General features: G+C 41.5%; 1 protein-coding gene across 3 annotated transcripts in view; it reads right to left on the reverse strand.

Annotated features, from left to right (window-relative positions):
* Window positions 1–19,436, reverse strand: part of PREP (prolyl endopeptidase) — a 172,318-nt gene that overhangs the window by 59,025 nt on the left and 93,857 nt on the right. For all 3 annotated transcript variants that reach the window (XM_048844907.2, XM_048844908.2, XM_048844909.2), the window contains exons 9-10: window positions 10,243–10,440; window positions 4,300–4,403 (exon numbers count right to left, since the gene is read on the reverse strand). In XM_048844907.2, coding sequence (XP_048700864.2) covers window positions 4,300–4,403; window positions 10,243–10,440 — 302 coding nt within the window. The remainder of the gene's footprint in view (window positions 1–4,299; window positions 4,404–10,242; window positions 10,441–19,436) is intronic.

Raw genomic sequence — 19,436 nt, forward strand, 5'->3', positions numbered from 1 at the left:
CTCCTTTCCCAGAGGGGGCGCTGAGAAATAAGGTGGCTGTTGGGGACTGAAGTGCTTCCTAGAAGCAGACAGAGTGTAGCGGCCCAGTGATCTGAGGGTGGATCTAGAGTCCTTCAGGCTGTGAAGTCTCATGTCTTTCTGTTCCAAAAATAGTGAGGAGCCTTCAAAGAGGAGGTCCTGGAAAGACTGTTGGACCTCGTGAGGAAGTCCTGAGGACTGGAGCCAAGAACACCACTTCATTGTGACAGCAGAGGCCATTGTCCTTGCTGCTGCATCAGCTGCATTGAGAGTTGCCTGGAGAGAGGTCCTAGTCACATTCTTCCCCTCCTCCAAGAGGGCAGCGAATTCCTGCCAGCGAATTCCTGAGAGTACAAGTACTCAAATCCACTTGCTGGCACATGTTTCTTTTCTGCCCTTTGAGGTGGGGTGCAGAGACGGAGTTTTCCAAAGGGTCTTGACCAGACCCATTACAGCCTCATTAATGGGTAAGGCCATTTTGGAGGGAGCTGCTGCAGCCAGAACGTCAATAAGGCTGTGAGATATTTACTTAAGTGCCTCAATTTCCAGCCCCAGGTTAGCAGCTATCCGCTTCAGCAAGTCCTGATGGGCCCTGAAGTCGTCTTGCAGACACAAATTACTGGGCCCCGAGACGGCCTCATCTGCTCAGGAGGAAGCTTGCACCGAAGTAGGGGCTCCTTCCTTTTTCTCAACAACATCCATGGGAACCACATCCTGAACGTTGGTACTGGGGTCAGTATTGGATTCAGGGTCCAATGCTAAGCAGGAAGGAGCGATAGCCCACCTCTCTGAAACCACCAAGTAGGATCAATGGGAAGGAGGACCTGGTACCAGGGGAAAACCCCAAGGGTTCCAGTATGGCCAGTGCATAGGCCACTGACCCGTTGGCCAGGTGTCGGCAGGGGGACCCACACTGAAGTCCAATGGCACATAGGGGTCTCCTTCAGACTCAGAGTCCTCTCTCAGTGACCACTCTCTGCCTCCATACAGTAGTGTGCTCTGCCTTCAGACAGTGCAGAGGGTCCGGGGATTGGTGGCGGACCGAAGATGGTCGTGACAATGGGATCAGGGCTGACTTGCCCCTAGAAGGTGCCAGTGGGCCCAGTGCCAGGAAGTTCAACACTCTCTGCTCAAGTAGTTGCCCCATCGAAGCTGGAGGGACTCAGAGTGATAGTAAGTAAGGCTATGTTTATATCATGGAGGTCATGGAAGTCATGGAATCCGTGACTTCCAGAGACCTCCCCCTGTTTCAGCCCCAGGGGCTACAGAACTCTGGACTTTGCAGCCAGCAGGGCCCTGGTAGGCTTCCAGCAACAGGCAACAGCAGTGACAGGGGGCCCCCTGAAAGGCTCCGAACACAGGCGACAACCTCCTGAAGGGGCCCTCCTTAGGGTTCCAGCAATGGGCGACAGCTTTGCCCAGGGGTCGGGAGGGGATGCCTCGGGCGAGAGGCTGGGAGCGTCCCATTTTCTCTTTGGGATATGTGGTCACCCTACAGCTTCCAACTGCTATGGGTAGTGGGGGAACCCCACAGCTCCCAGCCACCACGGTGGCGGAGGAAACCATGGAGCCATAGCAGCAAGTCAGACAGGTCATAGCTTCCATGAATTTTTGTTTATTGCCCATGACACTTCCATGACTTTTACTAAAAATAACCATAACAAAACCTTAGCCTTAATAGTAAATCCCCGACTGCTGTGAAAGCCTCTGGGGTTGCAGGGACAGTCAGACCGCTGGTACCGCAGTGGCTTCCGTGTGTCAGTGGAGGGTCCTGCACTGGACTCAATGATCTGGACAGAGTCAACGGTGCACCATGGGACCACGGGTGGAGGAGTGGCCCAACATGGATCGCATCGCACTACCTTCCCCATGCCTGTCCTTTTTCTGCACTGTCGGTGTACTGCTTTTTGTGCTTCTTCCTCTGCACCGGAGATGGTGAATGGTGCTGGTAAGAGCGCGGTGCCAGAGGAGTGCTTTGCACTGAAGCCAAAGTACTCGGTGCAGGATCAGTGCGGCTTGGCTCTGAGGCTGGTCTGAGAGCAGTTTCCATTAGGATAGCCTTGAGTTTTATTTCTCTGTCCTTTTTAGTGCGGGATCTAAAATCCCGACAAATCTGGCACTCGTTCATCTCGTGAGTTTCTATATTTAAAACAACAAAGAATCAGAGATAAAAAACCACTGGGAAAAAGCCTTGCCGAAGCAAGAAGAGTCATTCCAGCAACCATCACAGGCAGTAAGAAGGAACTGAGTGGGTGCGTAGCTGGCCGCGCCCCTTATACCGGCACATGAATGTGCGACTCTAGAGGGCACAACAGCTGACCCGACAGATACCACTGAGGGAAAATCTTCGGCAACAGTGTACACGGCAGGCACACACCTAATATGGAATGGACATGAGCAAGCACTTGAAGAACACCACAACATACTGGAGAAGAGTCAACACAGCTTTTGTAAAGGGAAATCATGCCTCACCAATCTATTTGAATTCTTTGAGGGGGTCAACAAGCATGGGGACAAGGGTGATCCAGTGGATATAGTATATGGACTTTCAGAACGCCTTTGACAAGGTCCCTCAAAGGCTCTTAAGCGACGTAAGCAGTCATGGGACAAGAGGGAAGGTCCTCTCATGGATCAGTAACTTGTTAAAAGATGGGAAACAAAGGGTCGGAATAAATAGTCAGTTTTCACTTAGAAAGAGGTAAATAGTGGGTTCCACCAAGGATCTGTACTGGGACGTGTGGTATTCAACATATTCATACATGATCTGGAAAAGGGGCTGAACAGTGCCGTTGAAAAGTCTGCAGATGATACTACATTATTTAAAATTGTTAAGTCCAAAGCTGACTGCAAAGAGTTATAAAGGAATCTCACAAAACTGGGTGAATGAGCAATAAAATGGCAGATGAAATTTAATTTTGGTAAGTGAAAAGTAATGCATATTGGAAAAAATAATCCCAACTATACATACAAAACAATGAGGTCTAAATTAGCTATTACCACTCCAGAAAGAGATCTTGGAGTCACTGCGGATAGTTCTCTAAAAAACATCTGCTCAATGCGCAGCAGCAGTAAAAAAAAAAAAAAAAACCTAACACATTAGGCATGATTAAGAAAAAGAGATAAGTAATACGACAGAAAAGATAATGCTCCTATATAAATCCATGGTACACCCACATCTTGAATACTGCATGCAGTTCTGGTCATCTCATCTCAGACAAGATATATTAGAATGGAAAAAGGACAGAGAAGGGCAACAAAACCGACCAGGGGTATGGAACAGCTTCTACATGAGGAAAGTTTAAAAAGACTCTGATTGTTCAGATTAGAAAAGAGATAACTAAGGTGGGGTGTTGGGTGGGGAGATAAGAGATCTACAGAATCATGAATGGTATGGGGAATACAGGTAAGGAAATGTTATTTATCCCTTCACATAACACAAGAACTAGAATCACCCAATTAAATTAATAGGCAGCAGGTTCTTCACACAACACAGAGTCAACCTGTGGAACTTGTTGGCAGGGGATGTTGTGAAGGCCAAAAGAATAACTGTGTTCAAAAAAAGAACTAGATAAGTTCATGGAAGATGGATCCATCGATAGCTTTTAGCCAAGATGGTCAGGGATGCAACCCCATGCTCTGGGTGTTCCTAAACCTCTGACTGCCAGAAGCTGGTACTGGACGACAGGGGATGGATTACTCAATAATTGCTCTGTCCTGTTCAGTCCCTCTGAAGCATCTGGCACTGGCCACAGTCAGAGACAGGATACTGGTCTAGATGGACCATTGGTCTGACTTGGAATGGCCATTCTTATTTTGGAGCTTTAGGAATTAGCTTGTCAGAATCCAAATGTTGTACACACCTATTTATTATTTGTAATGTATTAATGCCCAGGACCCCATTGTGCTAGATGCTGTACAAACAAAAACAAAACAGTTCCCAACCAAAAGAATTTACCTGGATGACTGTACTAAGTAAAGTGGAACAACTGCACAGTACATGGAAAGCAATTACATCACTGAGACAGATGCAAAACACTATTAATACCTTTAAAATTCACAACACGAGAAGATGCATACTTGTGTTTGCCTCTTAGTTACATAGCATGGCACATACTAAACTTACCCCCAAAAAGCACATTAGTCCTGCCTCAAAACTTCTGATATTGAAAATTACACAGGAGTTGCTTGAAAGTGATCTTACTCTCATTTTACTCCAGCTGTTGTTAGCCTGCTTCAAAAGCGATTAAAACAAGGTAGAAAAATTAATGTTTTTGTTATTACCTGAACCGTCTGATAAATCGAAGGATCAAATCCTTTCACAGTCACCTCCCGGAAAACTCTTGGCTCCAGTTCTTCTTTCGTCAGATCACAGTGATAAATAATACCTGAAACAGAAGTCAAATTTGTCAAGTGCACATGCATCATTAAAAAGACATTGGATTAAAAAACATGAAAGACTGTAACGAATGGCAAAGTTAACCCAGTAGGGTAAAAAAGCAGCCTTAATAAATCCTTACACTTAATAATTGACATGCACTTCTTCACTGAAGAAAGCAGAGACTTTCTGTATGCAAAGAACAATTACTGCTGCCCATACTAAACATTTGAAATTAGAATTCCCACAACCAACTAAATACAAGAAAAAAAAATTAAGCTGCTTTGCATTTAGTAAGAATGATAAATCTAACAGAATTCAGACAATGGAAAGATTTAGGAGTCTATTTGGAAATATGGTGAGTTAATACAGATTATACCAATGTAGTTGAACAGAATTTAGCCTAATACGTTTACTTAGGGCCTGATCCTGCAAACACTTAGGCACGTGAAAAATTTTACTCATTTGAGTATGCTCACTGAAATCAGTGGGATTACTCATATGAATAAAATTATTCACGTGCTTAAGCACATGACCATGATGAAGCTGGTAGACTTAAACTTGTTTTTAAGGGTGTGATTGAGGCAGAGCCGCACTGCCCCGGAGGGAATGGAGGCACTCTGCTCAGGGAAGCAGAAGGCCCTCTGGGACATCCATCGCCCAGTGACAGCATACCTGCTGCAATGCCCCTTTGTGGGGAGCACCTCTCTATCCACTGCACATTTATGGAGTGGGCAGAGCCATGCACCCACTTCCTCTTCACCTAGCCCATCCCCTAAAGGAACATGGATGGAAAAGTCACTGCGCACCTGCGAAAGGGCCAGGCAGGATCTGGCTTTTAGACTGTAATCTCCTTTTCTAGGATCCAATCCTGCACATATTTAACCATGTGTTTAAACTCTCTGCTCCCATTCAGTTCTCTAAACTTCCCAAGAAAGTTAAGTTCTTCCCCAATGCTCTCCAAGATGGTCAGTTGGTAGGAAGGGACAAGGACAGTCTTATGGCCAAGGAACTGGACTGCAATTCAAGAGTTCTGGGTTCAATTCCCAAACTTCCCGTGTGGTCTTGGACAATCACTTTGTCTCTCTGTGCCTTTGTTCCTCAGATGTAAAATTATATTATAGTATAATTATTATAGTAGTTCTTTTCTCTCACCCTTTGTCTTGTCTATTCATATTGTATGCTCATCAGGACAGAGCCTTAACATATGTTTGTACAGTCCCTATCATAATGGGGCCTCAGACTTGGTTGGGAATCCTAGTGTGATACAAATAAACCTAATTTCAACAGCCAGCAGTCAATATCCTTACGATAGGCTTGCAGGACAGAGGATCATTCTGTCAAAATCTGGAAACAAATCAGGATCAGTGACAAACCTAGGATAGGGCTTTTTGTAAAACCTCTTATTCCTGATCCAGTGGAGCACTGCCATTTCAGATTTAGATAAATTAAGATTAAAGAGGAAAACACAATGTGAGGGTGAGAGAGAGAGAGAGAGAGAGAGAAAATAAGATTTAGATTCTGTTTACTGAATTAGGTATGGAAGTACCAAGACTTACCACATTTTTTTAATGATTTATTTTCTCTAATAGGTACAATACCATCAACACTGAGAGAAACGCGCAGTGTCAGAGTATAAATAGCAGAGGCTGAGAGTGCAACTGTAGTACAGAGCCAGTAAGCAGAACAAAAGCAAGGTCAGCCCAAATTGCCCGTCTATCTGTATAGTGATTGACTTGACAACATTGCCAAAAATAAGATGCACATAGCCAGCTTTCAGATTCTCTTGGCTGCTCTGAGCACAGTACACTAATACAAAGTGAGTTTGTATCTAACAAACATTCAGTATTAGATCTCCCTATCTATCAGCAAAGAGGAAATAATACAAGACTTAAATCTGATATAATTAAAGGACAGACACCTATGATTTAAGTATCAGTAAGAAAATCTAACTATTTCTTAACCCAAGTTGCTCCTCCTAACCTAAACATCGTACTGTATTAACGTAAATACATAGAAGTAAAAAAGCAAGGACCATCTAAACAGCAGGGAGCTCAAAAAAGGAAAAGCAGCAAGAAATCTATCCCCTTCCTTAAATTATATAATTTGCTTACAAACCCCAAACTAGTCATATTTCTCTCCTAGTCTCTCTGGCTATTACTATGAACAATTTTGCATCTACTCTGAACCCTTTCATTATACACTGTGACAAAGGGGCTGTTTATTTCACAAGGTAACTACGGCTTCTTGCAGAAATAACTGGACACATGGTTTTGCTTGACAGAAGCTTAAAGGCCTTTTGGGACTTTTGCTTTTATTAACACTCAGGATGAGTCATCCCATTCTGCACTCATCATTCTTCCCCATCTTATCCAGCAATTATTTAGTTTACATAGCTAAGCCTTTATGCACAGCCTTGTTCTGCAGTCTGTTGAGGTAACTTCAAGGTTTTACTTGCATGATCTTTCTGGTTGAAGCTGGTGGGGGTTTTCCTTTCTGGCTCCACACTCAGTTATCAACATTCCCAACACCGCCACTCATGTTGAGAGCATATATTCAGATCAGTTCCAAACTGGATACACAGTCTTCCCTGCCTCTCTCTTTATGCTTGAAACTGAGAAAAAAAACGAACTTATTTTAAGAAAATATTTCATGTTTTATAGATTAATTTTCTTACTCTAGTGTAAAATGTAGGGAGAGTTTGGATGACAAAATGAAAAGGGTACTTTTCAGGATATTAAGAGCAGGGGAAGCCCACTTTGACAGTAATCCCATCCAAACAAGCCATGCTCCATCTCAGATATTTTGGGGAGTTTTTTAAATGAAAAGGCCACAGCATGACTTCCGCCCAGGCTAATGAAGTCCACTCTCTCCCAAACAACTGTTTGCACATTATCTTCTATTGTAGCACATGCACTGTTTGTGTGAAAGTTATACTTCACTGTTAAAATTTGGCATATATAGCAAGGGCCACTTGCAGAAAAAATATAGTTTAAGTTTGGAAGCGAAGACCTCCATGATCAGTTTTTAGCCAGTAAGTTTGCCTTTAGAAAGCATCAGTATTTTTCTAGGGACCTTGATTCTCCCACTTCCACCTATCTTACTGTTCCAGGGATTAACTTCTGCTTGACATTTGGGTAATCAAGAAAACTCAGTAAAAACAAAACGTGTTTGGCTGCATGATGTATTTATATCACTCTGTGGACACTGTTAGATTAATCTGTTTGCACAGGGCCTGGTTTACTGAGCACCCATAGCTCCCTTTTCAGTCAATGAGAGTTATGTGTGCTCAATACCTCTGAAAGCCAGGACTTTAGACAGTGACTGGAGGGTCTACGTAGCACAGTGGAGTGTAGGGCCTGTCATACACAAACTGTTTTTGGAGTAAGTTTTGTGTGGCCAACTTGTAAACTGCCACTAGTGAGAGACAATCAGAATGCACTGAGTGCTCCAATGTATTACTTCAACAAGAACTGCAGAGCAGAAACTGGGATAAATGCAAAATTATGAATTTTAACCATTTCTCCAGATCCAACTACTTGATATTTTGTTATTCAGAAGAAAGAAGTTTGGGTCAGTAGCACGTCATGGACCATACAAAGTAGATAAATGCTGCTTGCTCTTCTATATATGATGGGAAAGCACACCCTTGTTTTAGCATCAAACTGTTCATTTTCTGCGCTTCACTAATGACCTGATTTTCAGAGATGATGAGCACTTTGATGGAAGCTGTGAGTGCTTGATACCTTTTGGGGGAAAAAAAGTTAGTCCATAAGCTTTCACTTGAATTTAACTATCAGCCAGGACCTTTCTGATTTGCTCTTGAAAGAAACACACCTCAACATTTCTCTACATTTAGCATAGATGATCTACGATACCTGTTAAAAAATTACTGATGGTTGAATGGGGCAGTCGCTATGGAGAAGGCTAGACTTCACAGCTTAGTACCCCACTTCCAGAATAAGCCAAAATGGGTACCTATCTCCAAATAACAGAAACTGAAAGGGGGAATGATCTGAGTGGGGTTCTTCATCTTTTACCCACTGCTTCATTCTGGGCTCCCATTATTCTGTGTTTAATCTTTGCTTTTATATTATCGGAGATTGACGGGGAATTCTATAGAAGGAGAGAAAAAAGTGAAGGGATAGTAAAGTAAATGGGAAGAAGGAAGATAGTCGTACGGCAGTAAGCATGGTTCATATGGAGGAGGAATATCACTGGTAGACTCGTACCCCTCTTTAGATACTGGTAAGACTGTCCCTGCAAAGACTGATTAATCTCTGATTTACAACAATGCTGCTGAAGAATTTTAATTTTAATTTGAAATTCAACAGACTGGGGATATTTTCATAGCCATTTCCAAGGGTATAATTAAATACCTCATGCCCCACTAGTAAGGGCTTTGTCATTCCTTCCATGTTCAAGGAAGATGAATTCAAACTGGAACAGATGCAGAGAAGAGCTACAAGGATGATCAGGAGAATGGAGGGCCTATTTTATGAGAGGAGATTAAAAGAGTTGGGCTTGTTTAGCCTAGCCAAACCATGGCTGAGAGAGGATAAGATTGCTCCTCTAAATACATCAGGAGGGTAAATACCAAGGAAGCTGAAGAGCTATTTAAGCTAAAGGACAATGTTGGCATGAGAACAAATGGATATAAACTGGCCATGAACAAATTTCGGCTGGAAATTGGGAAGTTTCTAATAATCAGAATCAGATTCTGGAACAGCCTCCCGACTGGATGGGGGAGGGGGGTAAGGTGGTACAGTGGGGGAGAAGGTGAGGGAGGGTGGACAAAACTTAATTCATTTTAAGAGAGGTGGACAAATTTATGAGTGGGATCATATGACTGGGTTGTTTGTGGTGACGGGGGCAGAGCTCATGTCTTATGTTCCTCAAATCTCATGTTTCAGGGCTTCAGGAAGGGATGCCCTCTTTCTTTTTTGGTCTCCCTCTTCTGAACAACCTATATGGACATGGCTGGAGATGCTCTGAGGTAATAGTGAGAATTCTCTCTGTAGGGTGCTTGGATGGCTGGCTCTTGGTCACATGCTCAGGGTTTAAGTGATCACCAGATATGGGACTAGGATGGAATTTTCACCCAGGACAGATCGGCAAAAAGAATGCAAGGTCACTAGCATTCTCTGCAGCATGAATCATTTGCCCAGAGCATCTGGGTCTCTCTCATTTATTCAATTCCTTACCATAACAGGGGGCTCGGGCTTTGGTGCACCTTGATCACTCCTATTCTCTGCCTGTGGCACACAATAGTTTAGTCTCCTGAGAGCTGTCATACTTTGGTCTAACTTTGGTTGTTGGGTTTAGTGTGCAGGTGCTGGGTGGTGATGGTGGCCTGTAATATACAGGAGGTCATACTAGGTTCCTTTTAGCCCTAAACTCTGTGAGTTTATTAGGTATCTGTGGGCTGGTCAAAAGATATTATCTGGACCACTTTTACATGATCGTGCAGCTCTGCTCAAAGCACATTCATACAGCCTCTAATTGGTGCTATGAAAGCAACACTAATTCCCTTCTTTGAGAGGACAGAATGAGCAAAAAGTTGTAATCTTCCATAGAACTCTCTGTAATACTGAGTCATTTCTGAACCCAGATCCCCAACATATTAACTCACTGTAGACCCATGAGATCCAAGAGTTTTCTCCATTAATATATTTTAAATGCACAGTCCAAACTACAACACACTATTTAGGGCAAAGCACCTTTTTCTATGTCTCTAAAGATCAAGCCACAATTCAGTCTCATTATGTGTACAGTACTTTCTAAATTAAAGATCCATTGGGCAGGTACCCTGTAAAAGGGGCAACACCTGAGGAAATAAACAACCTTACCTGGAGATAAAAAGGACGTAAACTGATAAAATATTTCTGTGTCCTTTTTTCGGCCACTATATCCCACAATGCTGCCAACTTCCAAAGGAAAAGTCTTGAGATGTGTGCCAGTGGCTAGATCATGAAGTTGTAGAACATTCTTCACATCATGCAGGTAACACAAAACCAGGAAGTTGGACCTAACACAAGCAACCCATTCTGTAAAAGTGGTAAAGAAAAAAAAAGTAAAGTGAAACAAAATCCTGCAACTACTGTGGGAACTAAATAATTAAATATAACTAACTTTAAAAATTGCTTTAAAAACACACAAAACCTCTTATGGAATATATCTGATTACAATTCTGCAAGCTTCAGAGTTTCCTTGCAGCTCTGAAAATAAACAGTTCTTCAAAATACCAGCAAAAGTTATATATAAATATGAAAGACACTATTGCAGGAAAGAGCTGTAATATTCATAAGACTTACATTCTCAGAACATACATTCTAACAAATATGTTTTCAAACCCCTTGCAATTAATGTACACAAACTAAAAGGTGTTTCTGTTTTCAGTGTTTAATGGTTCATGTTGCTATTGTATGTCCAGTGTTTCAAAGCTATATCTGACAAAAGTATCGACAAAATTTACAATTTTTTCTTCATAAAAGGGTAATCCTTCTGTCAAAAATATATCAGGAAAATTATTTATGGAAGCATATGAGATAGAAAACTAAACCATAGCTTTTGTGCAAACATAATTTATGAGAATGAAAAGGTAAACAGCTGTGTACAGTACATAGCCATTTTTGTATCTTTTAAAGGATTCACTAGAGTATTCTTATAAATAAGTACTACTCAATGTGATTAAGGATGCCTAATGGAATCCATGGAGTCCCAAGCTTGTGTTCTGAGAACACTAATGTTATGAAGTTAAGACAAAGATCATAAACTTCTTTTTCAGATTATTAATACTTAATATTGAAAAGTACTAAACCTTTAAGTATGAAGAGAACTATTTTGAAGTATATAGATTAAAGGACAAGAGCTAATTTTTAGTTAATGCTGTTACTTTGATATTAGTTAAAATATACCAAGCAATGGTGTTGGAAAAAGAAAAACCTAAGCATTTAGAAGCAAAGAAATATAAATATTCAAACATCTTCACACTTAATATAATCTCTTAAAATGTACAAATGTAAAATATTACATTGCAGTTAAAACCAACTTTAACTCTGCCCCTTCCAATGAGTCTAAACATGATCGAGAAATCCTCTTACAACCATCCAGCATACATCAGCTACATTTCCAACCTGAGCTACAAACCTTCACAAATCCTCACTGAACTGCAACATGTAACTAACAGACCACACTGCAGTTCATTCACCTCTTACGGGGTACATACACAGATTGCTTATACAAACTGGCTTTCAGATTATAAATTCTCAGAGGCAGGGACTGTCATTTATCATGGTTGTACAGTGCATATCACAATGAGTACCAACCTGGTTGAGGCCTCTAGGTATCATCAGAATATAAAAGTTAATTTCTGAGCAAGCACGTGTGTGTCTGTACATTTTAATCTAATATAAGGCCAGTACAGTGTTTATGACTTCCCAGACAGGGAAGATAGCTGGGCAGAAACCAAATTTCCATCCCGTGGAAAATTTTGCATTTCTGATTTTGTTTCAATTTAGAATGAAAATTCATTCAGAAATACAAAATTTTCCACGGGATGGAAATTTTGAAACATTCAGTTTCAGAAGAACCTAAATGGAATTTTCTAAAATTTCTGGGCTAGTAACCCTGCAGAATGTTTTGACTTAATTGATTCAGCATTTTCTGACAGAAAACTGGTCTGTCAGAAAATCTTAGACCAGCTCTATCTCTAAGGTACCTATTCTACCCTTCCAACCTCCTACCCTGGGAAGGGTATGAGCTCTTTACAGTGCCAATTTTCCCACATCACATATTATCATGTGACATTCGCCTGGGTACTTGGATGCTCTGCCTTGGCTTACAGATTAGATGTTGCTTGGGGCACACCATTCTTAGTATGTCCTAAAATGCCTGGGGTTTTCTCATGCCATAGGCTTTAGATCCCTATTAACCACATAATAAGCCTTTCTTTATTAACTTACACATGAGGGGAAAATTCAGCTTACAAAAACCAGCTTCTTGCTAAGTATTTCTGTCATTTAGGAAAAGGGTTACTTAGTCGGCAACTTACTAAAACATTATCACTTACAGTTGTTTCTTTGCCAAGTCCTCAACCAAATTTTGACAAAATGCATACAGTGGTAAAGTATAAGAAAGGAGATGAGGAAAAAATATAAAATCAAGTTCTCCTTTCTCTTGCCAGGTGATAAGTGGATAACGATTCTTGTCTTCTTCAGGCCAAAACTGTGGCTTCTTTCCCTGGCAGGAAGAGAACCTGGTCTATTTGGGTCAGGTTGGAGGGCTGGATCACAGTCAAGGTCCAACTGTTGGACAAAGTTTTCTCCTGGCTCCTGGTTTCAAGAAACTGCAGAAATGCCATTAAATGAGCAGACAAAGACTAGACATAGGATTGCGTAAGGGTATGTTGTTAAACCCAAGTAACATCATGACCAACAGTTTTTGCATCTACAGTAGAACCTCAGAGTTAAGAACACCAGAGTTACGCACTGACCAGTCAACCACACATCTCAACTGGAACTGGAACTACACAATCAGACAGCAGCAGAGACAAAAAAACCAAACACAAATACAATACAGTACTGTGTTAAATGTAAACTAGTAAAAAAAAAAAAAAAAGGGAGGGAGGGAGCAGTATTTTTCTTCCGCATATTATAGTTTCAAAACTGCATTAAGTCAATGTTCAGTTGTAAACTTTTGAAAGAACCACCATAACGTTTTGGTCAGAGTTACAAACATTTCATAGTTATGGACAACCTCCATTCCCGAGATGTTTGTAACTCTGAGATTCTGCTGTATAACTTGAAACAGAAAACAAAGAAAATCAACACAGAAACAAAGCAAGCAAAACAAAACAAACCAAAATATGACAAAGACCCATCTTACAGGTTACCCTGGGTTTTAAACTCTCTATGGGAATTCAGGGTTCCCCCAACAGTGTTTATAAACCAACTAGAGTAAAGCTGAACACAGACTAAAAACATGTTTGCACATCTAATTTTCAGAACAGAAGTTCCAGGATATGTTATGTTCTTCCTCGTCATCACAATTTTAGATCAGGATAACAAACTCTAAGAATCGTAGGTCAAAACTAATTTGTCCATAAAGCCTTAACTTCTTTAACTGTTTCTTTTCCTTATATGGGGTCAGATCTGTCCTTCCACTGCCGTGACACCCTGGCTCCTGCTCACCTCTGAATCCTAATGACTATACAGAGTCTTCACTTTCCCCTCACCCTCTTTCCTGAAGGGCCAATGAAAATTTGACATTGGTTTAAATTTTTAGTTATGTTATTTTAAACATTAAATATGCAACTCAAGTGACTGACCCATTTTCTTCAGATTTTGGGGAAAAAAATTCTCCTGTTCTTTTAATGTAAACCTGGCAACTTTCAGGCCAAACCCAAAACCAGACACTTTATACTGGAATACTAACTGGAATTTTAATCATGGAGCCATGACCTGGAATAACACGATACTGTCAGAGGGAAGTGTGGCACTCTATAAAATAGTAGTTGCTATGTAATCATTGCTGTGGTGGGGAATAAATCTTATAAGTGAGGACGGATAATGAAATATAGTTTTACATTTTAATTTCTTACATCTTATTATGCATTTCAAGTTATAGCATCATATGTAGCTCTAACTAAAATAAGAAATACTACATTATTATATAGCCTCTTTTTACACTGCACAATAGGCAGTTTGAATAAAACTGGAGAATCTGCAAGATGCCAGAGTTCAAATTGAATCATAGAATCACAGACTTTCAGGTCAGAAGGGACCACTATGATCGTCTAGTCTGACTTCCTGCACAACGCAGGCCACAGAATCTCACCCACCCACTCCTGTAACAAACCCCTAACCTATGTCTGAGCTACTGAAGTCCTCAAATCGTGGTTTAAAGACTTCAAGGTGCAGAGAATCCTCCAGCAAATGACCAGTGCCCCATGCTGCAGATTGGTTTTAGTTCATTTTATAACTTTGGTTTATTAATAAAAATATGAACAAGAAAAAAGCATAAATGCAATAAGGGAAATATTCTACTTCTGGCAACACAAGTAATGGTCAGGCAATACAAGTATGGGCTGCGAAAGTGCAATTTGTGTTCCCAGTAGACAACGTACTTCTATACTTAAAATATTCTCAAATTTTATATTAAAAATGTTCTGCATCTCAAAGCTGTATAAAATGATATATAAAGAGCTCCACAGATTAACTTCAGAATTGGGTACAACCCATAACATGCATGCAAAAATATTTATTTAGTCTTTTCTTTATGAAGATATTACCCCCCCCCACCCATCAAAAATATCAAGCGAAAGCTCTCCATTTTAAAATACAGTTGTGACAATCACTGATTTGTCTCTGATTAGTTGGCCACACAATGAAATTTGATGGAGCCTTTCAATACAGATTAAAATTAATTAGCTTTACGCTTCCACCAAATTTCCCTTTTCTTAAAGAGCATTTCCATTTTTCAGGGCAAAGGCATCTGGTTTCCACTGACGCCTCTTACAAATATTGAGGAGCATGCTTTGAAGGTGGTGATATTAGCTCTTATTCATCCCTTTAGTATATTATGTGGTTATAAATAATCTCCACAAGATGGAGAAAACAGATGACAAGATGGGGGGATGGGAGAGGGAGTATTTTCAAATGTGCCTGAGGAGCTCAAGCCCCATGGAAGGTCAACAGGACTTATACTCATAAATGCATAGGGCACTTTTGCAAGTCTCCACCACAATGTATTTACAGAAAATAAATACTAGATATGGGCTATACAGGTACAGAAAGAGAAAAAAATTGAACCACACTTAAAAGAACAGTAAAGAGCCCACATCTAAGTGAAGTGCTAAATTATCAAACTAAAATAATGCTGAATTGTTAATAATAACCATTTCTCTATATAAAACCATTAACTGAATTTCTCTGTACCCTAATCTCTGTTTTGAGAATTGGAGACACAAGACACTATTGTACTTTGTTGTCAAGCCCACAACCTCAGCTCCTTTGCTGACACTCCAAGCAAAGCATGTATCCAGAATGCTTTAACTGGTTTCTTTCCACCTCAAGGAAACTTCTAGAGTCTAGACTATATATCCATAAAATTTCCTTTTTAACCAGTATGTAGCCATCATAATATTCTCCGGCACATATTTATTAACATTCACACAAACTACTGTATATATTACAGCTAAAAGAAAAAGATGAAGCCGGTTAAGGACTTTTTAAACAAACCCATACAAACCACATTTTATAACGCTGTTGCAACTGAATTATAGATAGAACTGAATTTGCTGTTATGATACTGAATGCTGTTTTCCTTGGATAAAATTCTCCCAAAGGGCAAAGTTGTGTTTTCAAGGCCCCCCGGCCTACTTTGGGGGTGGGAATGGTTACATAAGATGAGGGGACTATTGGAGGTGAGCTGTAAGAATGGCTACACAATATTTGAGGGACAGTGACTCAAAGCCACTACAGAGAGAGCACAGAGGAGTTGTGTTGCAACTCTACACACTGCCTGTACATTGGGGTTTATGTGGATTTTCTCACAACCAATCTACAAGGTGTTTTCAGCACTGAGCTGTTTTTTTCTAGGCTTTGGAGAGAGGCTTAGAGTAGAATATTAGTCATGAACAATGCCAGGAGCTCAAAATGTGTCAACAGTTCCAGTTTAGGAGAGATTGTCCAGACCATATTTTTATAAATACGTGTTGATATTTTCCAAAAAGAGAGTCCCTCTAGTACAATGGATTTCATTGGAATCAAGGATGTGTCTGTTCCACCAACAAAATTTCCCTCCTAATAATTTTAATATGGTTTTAGGTACAGTATGTTGAATTCCTTCATGTCAAAAATCCATCCTGAAAACTTTAGATACAGAGATTAGTGCTGACACTTTATTTTTGCAGTGCTAGACACATCATAGAATCATAGACAATCAGGGTTGGAAGGGACCTCAGGAGGTCATCTAGTCCAACCCCCTGCTCAAAGCAGGACCAATCCCAAATTTTTGCCCTAGATTCCTAAATGGCCCCCTCAAGGATTGAACTCACAACCCTGGGTTTAGCAGGCCAATGCTCAAACCACTGAGCTATCCCTCCCCCCCCCCGCATCATGTCAAGCAATCCAATTGTATAGATGCATACTGACATTCTTATGCTGAATCACTGATGGAGGAGAAGAGAGAACCAAAATGAAGACAAGATCCATGTGCAAATAATTCCTAAGAGGAAACATCAAACCCACTTCCTGAGCAAGCACATGTCTCAACTCCATTAATAAGGGATACATTTTGATGGAGCTTCAAAGCCTGAGTTCAAAGACAGCTGCTCATGTGTAATTTTTCTTTCTTCTGCCATGTGAGTTAGTCCACATTTCAGAGTAACAGTCATGTTTGTAGAACTCACAGAAAATAACACTTTTTCCCACTACAATAAGCCTAGAGTTATTTATGTGTAGGAAGACCTGCAAAGACAATATTAACAGTTTACAGAATAAAGCATTACTCATTGTATATGTATACTACTATAAATGGACCTATCTAATAAACACACAAAAAGGAGGCAATGGACACCCTAAAAATAAGATCCTAACACATTTCAGGTCAGTTGCAAAACTCCCACTGGCTTCAACAAGGCTAGGATTGTACCCCTCCTCTCAGAAAACCCATATTGCCATACATGTGTGAGAGAGGAAAAAAGTGCTAAGTTGTTCTGAAGCTGCAAACACTGGAGAACTAAGTCTCTCAAGAAACCCAGGGCTATGCCTTGGTCAGTCATGACTGGTAAAGGTTTGCCATGGTGTCTTTTGAGAAAAAGGCCATGATGGACCTGTGGTAGCCCTGGTCATGAAAAGTCAGATGAAGATGTGCTTCTGGACTAGAGCATCTCCTCCTGTGGCTCATGGACTGTCTCTTGGTCTGAGCATGCTCTGGTTGTAGGAGCATCTCAAAGACAGCTCAGAGTTGTTGCTAGGAAACTCTGGGGCTAAGCCACACCCCCAGCTACTAAATGGTTTCTACTACAAACTCACCAATCTGGTCCTTTGGTAGCTGCCAATTCCCTGCTCCCTACTAGCCTTACGTGCATTTCGCAGTGTATTTTCTTAAGGCTCTGAACAAAGTTTGTGCTACTGTTCCTCAAGAATATTCATGCATCCATTCACTCACCCACTTTCCATTTGCATGGAAAACTCCCCAGTGTAAAAAGTCATGGATATTTTTAAAGACAACATGAAAGTAATGGAATGCATAAGTCTCCTGATAGTTGGAATAAACATATAGTTATTACTCACAGAGATAACAATCCCTTCTCATCAGGATCAACAATTTTGTGATCCTGATTCCAAAGTCTGATTTTGATCTCTGACCTAACTTTGCTATAATCTTATTTTTATTGGAATATATTTGATTATATAGTTTTTAGTTTTCTGTTCTTGTCTCTCCATTGCAATGCACTATATACTTAAAAGCATTGAACAAGTAAACTCTGCAAGAATGTACAGACTTCTTTACATATTGCACTTAAGTTTTATATTGATTGGACAATGCCCAGAGGTTTGGAAGGGTGCTTTATAGTGAATTTAAATAAAAAATGCCATTAGAAATCTGTTATACCAACAGCAAAATAATGACAGAAAGGTTATTTTATTACTAAACTTTGCCATAAAAAAAGATGCCTACAGGACAAGGCTTAGGTATTTATAATGTTAACAGGCTCCAAATCTGAAGCTTAAAACTGAGAAAAAAAGTGATAAAATAAATAACATTTTGCACTTGTATACAACCTTCTACATGAGGGAATAAAAGCACTTTAAAATACTGAATTAAAGCTTACAAGACCTTGTGAGGTAGGGAAGTGCTGCTATTCTCATTTTGGAGATGGGGAAATTGAGGCACAAAAATGTTAACCTAGTTGCTCAAGGTCACTTAAATCTGTGACAGCCAGGAACATAACTCATCTCTGAGTCCTAAGTCTTAAATAACTACGTAAAAAGAGCACCTTTTTACTCAACAGATCCATTCAATACTTCTATTCAGAGTCTGTCAGTTATAGGGCTAGCTCAGGGGTGGGCAAACTTTTTGGCCCGAGAGCCACATCTGGGTATAGAAATTGTATGGCGGGCCAGGAATGCTCATGAAATTGGGGTTGGAGTGTGGGAGGGGATGAGAGCTCTGGCTGGGGGTGTGGGCTTTGGGGTGGGTCCAGAAATTATGAGTTCAAGGTGCGGGAGTGGGCTCTAGGCTGGGGCAGAGGGTGTATGTGGGGGTGAGGGCTCCGGCTCGGGGATGCGGGCTCTAGGATGGGGCTGGGAATGAGGGGTTTGGGGTGCAGGAGGGTGCTCTGGGCTGGGATCGAGGGGTTCAGAGGGCAGGAGGGGGATCAGGGCTGGGGCAGGGGGTTAGGGCGCGGGGCAGTGACTCAGGGGTGCAGGCTCTAGGCAGCGTTTACCTCAAGCAGCTCCCGGAAGCAGCGTCATGTCCACCCTCTGGCTCCTACGCAGAGGAATGGCCAGGTGGCTTTGCTGTGCGCTTCCCCGTCCATAAGCGCTGCCCCTGCAACTCCCTTTGGCCACAGTTTCCAGCCAATGGGAGCTGCAGGGGGCGGCACTTGGGCTGGGGGCAGCATGCAGAGCCCCCTGGTTGCCCCTATGCGTACGAGCTGGAGAGGGGACATGCCACTGCTTCTGGGAGCCATGTGGAGCAGCCCCCGACCCTGCTCCCCGGCTGGAGCGCCGAAGTGGGGCAAGCCCCAAACCCCACTCCCCAATAGGAGCTCGAGGGCCGAATTAAAATGGCTGGCAGGCCAGATCCGGCCCACGGGACGTAATTTGCCCACCCCTGGGCTAGCTGTACCTCTGTCCCCTCTCTAGTTTCCCAGATTGCAGCCACCCGACAGGTATCAGGCCCCATGACTTTTACCTCTCTTTGAGGTGGAACCATGCAATTCTTCCACAATTAGACCAGGTGCTGGGCTACAGTATCCTGTGTTTGCCCAGCAAGTCTGAGTGAGTCTGGCTCTTCCCTTCAGGAATCTGCA

The sequence above is a fragment of the Caretta caretta genome, chromosome 3 (assembly GCF_965140235.1).
Source record: "Caretta caretta isolate rCarCar2 chromosome 3, rCarCar1.hap1, whole genome shotgun sequence".
Taxonomy (NCBI): Eukaryota; Metazoa; Chordata; order Testudines; family Cheloniidae; genus Caretta; species Caretta caretta.